Source organism: Salvia splendens, chromosome 13, assembly GCF_004379255.2.
Source record: "Salvia splendens isolate huo1 chromosome 13, SspV2, whole genome shotgun sequence".
In the NCBI taxonomy this organism is placed as follows: domain Eukaryota; kingdom Viridiplantae; phylum Streptophyta; class Magnoliopsida; order Lamiales; family Lamiaceae; genus Salvia; species Salvia splendens.
Genome location: NC_056044.1, coordinates 694,241 through 700,998, shown reverse-complemented (window position 1 = coordinate 700,998; position 6,758 = coordinate 694,241). Strand labels below are relative to the sequence as shown.

General features: G+C 41.0%; 1 protein-coding gene across 1 annotated transcript; it reads left to right on the top strand.

The window, feature by feature from the left end:
* The first annotated feature begins 2,924 nt into the window (after positions 1 to 2,924).
* Positions 2,925 to 6,140, top strand: LOC121760116 (putative late blight resistance protein homolog R1A-10). Its single transcript, XM_042155729.1, has 2 exons — positions 2,925 to 5,791; positions 5,952 to 6,140. The coding sequence occupies exon 1, from the start codon at positions 3,123 to 3,125 to the stop codon at positions 5,748 to 5,750; it is 2,628 nt and encodes an 875-aa protein (XP_042011663.1). The 5' UTR covers positions 2,925 to 3,122; the 3' UTR covers positions 5,751 to 5,791; positions 5,952 to 6,140.
* Positions 6,141 to 6,758: the final 618 nt, after the last annotated feature.

The window sequence follows — 6,758 nt, the reverse complement described above, 5'->3', positions numbered from 1 at the left end:
GATGAGAATTTCATAACTGGACTCTCAATTTGGTTAACAGGTAATCATTCCTAGCTACCTACTTCATTTATTTTGCACAAACCACATAAATTATCTGTTCTTATATTCATTTTCTGTTTTGCAAGCATATGAGAGAGCAGAAGGGGCAGACGTGGCGCTATCCCATCATTTCACTTGTATTACCATGTTGTTTCCCCAATCTAAGGATAGTGATTTGTTGGATTATATATGAAACCGAATTATGTTTGTAACTGAATTGTTGTTGTCAATTAGATTTGTGTGAAGAATTTACATGCATTTTCCCTAATCGTCTTGTGTTTTGCATGTGGATGTGGAAATGATAAATTAAGAATCTTGATCGACCTACGTTCATGTTTCAAGACTCTAGCAGTGAATTGATTATGTAAATTTGGAGGGGGAAAAGTAAGATATAGCAATGGAAGTAAAGTTTAATCTTGGTCCTAAACATATGATCAAAATATGAATTTGGTCTAAGACATTTACTATTTGAAAAACAGGTCCATGACAAACAAACTCCTTGTCGCAGTGGTCCTTTTTCTACAGTTCCTTAAAAAAACTAACGGTCATATCACTGTGCAATTAGTATTAACCGTTAGTTTTTTGACGGAATCGTAAAAAAAAGACTAGTTCAGAACATTTTCATTTGTTATGAACCTATTTTTTATAAAGTGAATATTTTAGACTAAATTCAAATTCATATTTATGTTGGGATCAAAATTGACCTTTAGAGCGTCCACTATAATGAGGACGCGGCTATAGCCGCGTTTGGGGCGGAAGCGGGGCGCCTTATAGTGGGAAGGGTGTCCGCCGCGGGTGTGGACGCGGCGGCTGGGGGGAGGGGCGGCGGACGAGGAATCGCCGGGTGCGGGGCGAGGACGCGGCGGGGGGGGCTATAGCCGCGCCTATAGCGGCAGACATTAGCCGCGGCGGTTCGGGGCGATTTTTAATTTTTTTTTTACACTTCAATTCACCTATAAATACACCTCACTCCATTCATTATTTTCACACCATTCAAACACAACATCTATACAAATTTCTCTCACTACAATTTGGGGACTGAAATGAACAATTTGTGGAGAGACAACTGGAATGCTCTGATTCAACAGGTGCAACACCAGGCCGCCCAGGAGGTAGCGGCCCGTTTGGCGGAGGAGGCAGAGGATGCGGAGGATCCGATCCCTCGCACCATTACTCATCGGTGGACAATCCCACGAGACCACGTCGGTGCTCACCAACGTTTAATGGATGATTACTTCGTGGATAACCCTCGTTATCCACCCGAGATATTCTGCCGGAGATTCAGGATGTCGCAGCGGCTGTTCAGCTATATAGCGACGAATTTGGCGGAGCGTTACCGGTGCTTCACCCTCCGGCGTGATGCGGCTGGCCGGATCGGGCTGTCCACACAACAGAAGTGCACCGCTGCAATCCGACAGCTTGCCTACGCCGGACCAGCGGACATGTTCGATGAATACCTACAGATGGGTGAGACGACTAGCCTCACGGTGCTTAGGCAGTTCTGTAAGGGGATCCGGGAAATTTTCGGTGGGGAGTTTCTACGGAAGCCCAACCCGGATGAGTGTCAGCGCCTACTTGATATGCACGGGTCGGTGCACGGCTTCCCAGGAATGTTAGGAAGCATCGATTGCATGCATTTGGAGTGGAGGAACTGCCCCGTGGCATGGAAAGGCCAGTTCACTACTGGATTCAAAAGCAAACATCCAACGATGATACTGGAAGCCGTTGCGGACTACCGTCTGAAGATCTGGCATGCGTATTTCGGCGTGGCAGGTTCGAACAACGACATCAATGTTCTTCAGTCGTCGCCTCTCTTCAACGAGGAGTGCCGGGGGGAGGGGCCAGAAATCAGCTTCGTAGCCAACGGTACGCAGTACAGTAGGGGCTACTATTTGGCAGATGGAATATATCCGCAGTGGCCCGTATTCGTGAAGACTGTCCGCCAACCGGTAGGACCGAAGAAACAATATTTTGCGCGCAAACAAGAGAGTGTTAGGAAGGACGTTGAGCGGGCTTTTGGTGTCCTCCAATCGCGGTGGGCTATTATACGGTGTCCGGCACGAGTTTGGCACGAAGTTGATGTCGCGAATATTATGTTAGCCTGTATCATATTGCATAATATGATAATAGAAGATGAAGGATTTGCGGCAGAGCGATGGGCGCCGGAAGAGGGTGCAAGTACAAGTCACGGTGTCGCCTCCACGCCGATCCAGATGGGTGTACCACGGACCAATGAATATTTGATCCAACGCTTCGCTGACAGGACCACATCACATAACACACTGCAGGCCGATTTGATTGAAGAAGTGTGGGCACGTAGGGGAGGTGGTGGCGTTGTGTAAACTTGGTAGTGATTTGTACTAGATTTAATGTAGTGTGTGATTTTAATTTTAATTTAGTGTGTAATTCTAATTTTAATTTTAATTTGTATTTTATATTTATTTTTATTTTTATTTTTAATTCGTATAGTCGGCTTCTTCTAATCCACTAAGAGCCGGATAAATTTGTTCATGATTACTTGAAATATTATAAAATGAAAGTTGATTATTAAAATTTGGCGGCTATTGGAGGTGTCCATCATAGTGGCGGACACAAAATTTTGGGGCTATGGACAATAAAGTTGGGGCTATGGACAAAAACTGGGGCGAGGTTATTGGGCGTGTCCGCTTACGGTGGACACCCTTACTCATATTCTTTTTAAGTAAGTGGACTGTTTAACTTTAATAACTGAGTTTTAAGTAAGTGGACTGTTTAACTTCAATAATTGAGTTGGTATGGTTAAAATGAAACTATACTAATGGACAAACGAAATTTGTCAAAAAGCAAGAGAGAGTATAAATTCCATTAACTTAATTAAGATTATACTAATATATTGATCACAATTATTGATGCTAGTGTCCTCTTGCTTTGCTCGAGAATCATGAAATATGTTAATCACCAAAATCGAAAAAAAAAAGTTGAACACATGCTTATGGGGAAGTGAGAATTGAGTTGGATTCCACCACACTGATTAAACTTTCATTATTTGTGGATTCTCAGTTTCTCTTTCTCTCTCTGCCATCACCGGAAGAGATCATTTCGCGATGGCAGCTTATGGTGCTGCCATTTCCCTCAAGAATACGACTCAGCGTATTCTACAATCATCTCGCATTTCGGTGGTTCCTCCATCTCCAGAAATCTTACAACCGGCCTATGATGCCATGGCTCGGTTGCAGGAAGTTGTGCTAAAATTGGACGAGACGGGCTACAGCAAGATGAGGACGAAGGTGAATGCTTTGGATGACCGAATCAAAGAGGTCATATGGGAATTCGAAGATTTACTCGAATCCCATTACACCAATCAGATTCTTCCACAGCTCGAAAGCTCAGGAGATCACATGGCAGCTTTCTCTGTGGATTTGCAGAGTCTGCGACACAGTGTTGATTGCTTCGTCGATAGGGTGACAGTGATGGAGGTGGAGTATGATGATGTGCTACTGAACATGCCCGAAGAAGAAGGTGAACCTATTTCCTCAAGAATTGATTTCGGTGGAATCAACTCACAGATGCTTGGATTATGTGAAGAATTTGAACAAGCCAGACAGCATCTTCTTGAAGGGAATTCGTTGGCAGTTGTTGGGATGGCAGGGGTTGGAAAGACAAGTCTGGCTAAGAAAGTATTTGACGATCCATTGATTCAGGGGCATTTCGAGCTTCGAGCATGGGTCAAAGTGGGCAGAAAATGTGAATCCAGTGAAATATTGCGATGCATTCTAGCGCAACTGGATCCCAACACTCACAACCAAATGCTTACCCAAAGAGACGACGATGATGATGTCGCGAAATTAGTTGGACTCTTGAAAGAGAGGCTGAAGGATACGAAATGTCTGATTGTGTTGGATGATGTATGGAAATTGGACACGATGGCAATTGATAATTTGCCAAGAGAGATTGTTCAAATCTTGCTTACAAGTAGGCTTGGAATTAAGGAATATCCAAATCTACGAGTACGCTTGTTGAATCTAGAAGAAAGTATGAAACTACTTGGTAGAGAGGTGTTCGGTGAAAAAGGTTTCCCTCCTCACCTTGAGAAATTGGGAAAGAAGATTGCCAAAAGATGTGAAGGTCTTCCACTTGTGATAATCACAATTGCACAGATTCTATCCAAAGAAGACAAGACCTTAGAATACTGGACAGAAGTTGCCGAAAAACAACATAGTTCAGCCTTCGTGGATGCATATGATCAAATATTAGAGGTACTTTTTCCGAGCTATGACTACTTACCTCAATATTTGAAAATGCTTTTTCTCTATATGGGAGTTTTCCCTCCATATGGTAATATTGAAAGAGAGTACCTCTTCCATCGGTTGAGTGCCGAAGGTTTTCTTGAACCAAGTGGAAAACAAACTTTGAAAGATTTTATGGATGAAGAAACTTTAGAATCTTATATGGTTGAATGCTCGGTAGGTCTTGTTATCCATTACAATCTTGTTCTCTTGGAACTTAGTCCAGAGGAATCTTGGTTCTCAACGAAAGAGTTTCGTGTGCATTCTTGTTGGCAGCACTTGTGTAGGAAAGAAGCCAGTAAGATCAAGTTTTTTCATGTTTTACAAAGTTGGGATGATGTTGTGAAAGACCAACGTCGGTTGTGTGTCCATAGCAACACTTTATTTGCCTTCAAACAAGTGTGCGATACAATAAAAAGTGATTGTGCATCCACTGTTCGTTCTCTTCTTTGCTTGGGTCCTTACTACCAATATCCGGTGCCAATACATGACATGGATTTCAAGTTGCTCAGGGTACTAGATGCTTTTAAGGTTCGATTTTACCATATCCCTCGTAAAATTCTAAAACTAGTTTGCCTAAAGTACCTTGCCCTAACTTGCAATGAAGAGATCCCTATTTTCATATCCAAACTTCTTCACCTTCAATTTTTGATTATCGGCCGACATATGAACATTCAAAGGCGTGGAGTTCTATCATATATGCCGAGGCAAATATGGGACATGCAAGAATTGCAACATATTAAGGTTATGGGAAAAGACTTACCAACCCCTAATTCTTCTGATGCTTGTTTGGGTAAACTCTCCAATCTTGTTGGTGTGAGTGCAAAGAGTTGCACTAGAGAAATCCTCAAAAGAATCCCTAATTTAAAGAATTTAGTAATTGTCATGGAGTTGAAGCCTTATGATGATGACGACGATAGTAACACATTGAGTCGCTTTGGTTACATTTCAGAAGAACTCCGGAATTTGGTCACACTTTCATATACTGTCTTGAATCCTGACATGAAGCATGGGTTTATGGTTCCCCTTTCAATGTTCCCATCAAGTTTGACAAGGTTGGAACTGAGTGGCTTAGGGTGTCCATGGAAGCACACGAATGACATTGGTAGGCTACTACCAAATCTTAAGATTCTCAAATTACAACAATATGCCTTTCAAGGCCAAGAGTGGGATATAGAATTAGGCTGTTTTTTTAAACTTGAGACACTTATAATTGGGGACACCGATTTGGTGCGATGGAGACCTCAACATGGGAGCCTCCCAAGGCTTGAGCTCCTAAGCATGCGACATTGCTATAAACTACAACAACTTGATTGGACGCGTGATGCCTCAATGGTCATAACACCTACAATTGAATTAATTGACTGCAGTCTCGTAGTTGTTGTAAATGCCATGCAGTTGCCGGAATCTCTGTTTCAAGTTCATTTCCATTGTTCATTGTTGTGAGATGAAAAAAAATGCAGTTGGACTGTCAGCTTGGTTAAGAGGTCAGCCTTCCTGCTTTATCAATTCATATTTTTTTCTAAACTAAAATGTGTGTGTTCGTATCATGTTTTGTCTAATCTATCTTTCCTATCGAACAGCCTTTGTGTAACATGTTTGAATATTCATGTACCCTCATATACTATATTCATTTATCATTTTCAGGCAAATAAGAGAGCAGACGCTGTGCTATCCCATCATTTCAAGTGTATTGTCATGTTGTTTCCTGAATCTAAGTATTTATTGTGATTTGCTGGATTTGGTTGAGGATTATGAAAGCTTGAATTATGTTTGTAGCCAAAACTGTTATCAGTTAGATTTTCGTGTGAAAATATTACGAGCTTTTTTCCCTAATTCAAGGGTTATATTATTATATACTCCCTCCTCTATCCCACGAGTCACTTCTTTTTTTGCACTCGTTTTGGAAAAATTATAATGAATAGTTAAAGTGGAGACAGTGTAAAATAAGTGAGAGAATACGAACGAGAAGACTTTCATCTACATCATTCTCTCTTTTACTTTACTCTCTCTTCACTTTAACTATTTTTTATCATTTTTTTAAAACGAGTGCAAAAAAAATGACTCAAGTAACATAGGACGGAGAGAGTATAACCTTTATGCATGCAATTCATTATATTAGGTTAACATATATTTCAAATTCTTGCAATATAGTACTATTCTCTCAGTCCCACTCAAAAGATGTCTACATTCTTGAGTGGCAGGATTTTAGGAGAAGTTGTTAAGTGGAATGAGTAGAGAGGAGAGAAAGATTTATTCCCAAATATAAAAAATGAATATTTTAAATGGGACAAATTAAAAAAAAAATAGACATATTGAGTATGAGAAAGTTCATCAAAAAATTGACGTATTGAGTATGACAAAGTTCATCAATTGCCAATTGGCTGGCAGTACAGCGAAATTTATGTGAAAAATACATGGAATCATTTTTTGTCACAATTTGGGCTTCTGACT

What these genes read in the sequence shown, in the direction of transcription:
- LOC121760116 (XM_042155729.1), top strand. Translation starts at nt 3,123, where the DNA reads ATGGCAGCTTATGGTGCTGCCATTTCCCTCAAGAATACGACTCAGCGT.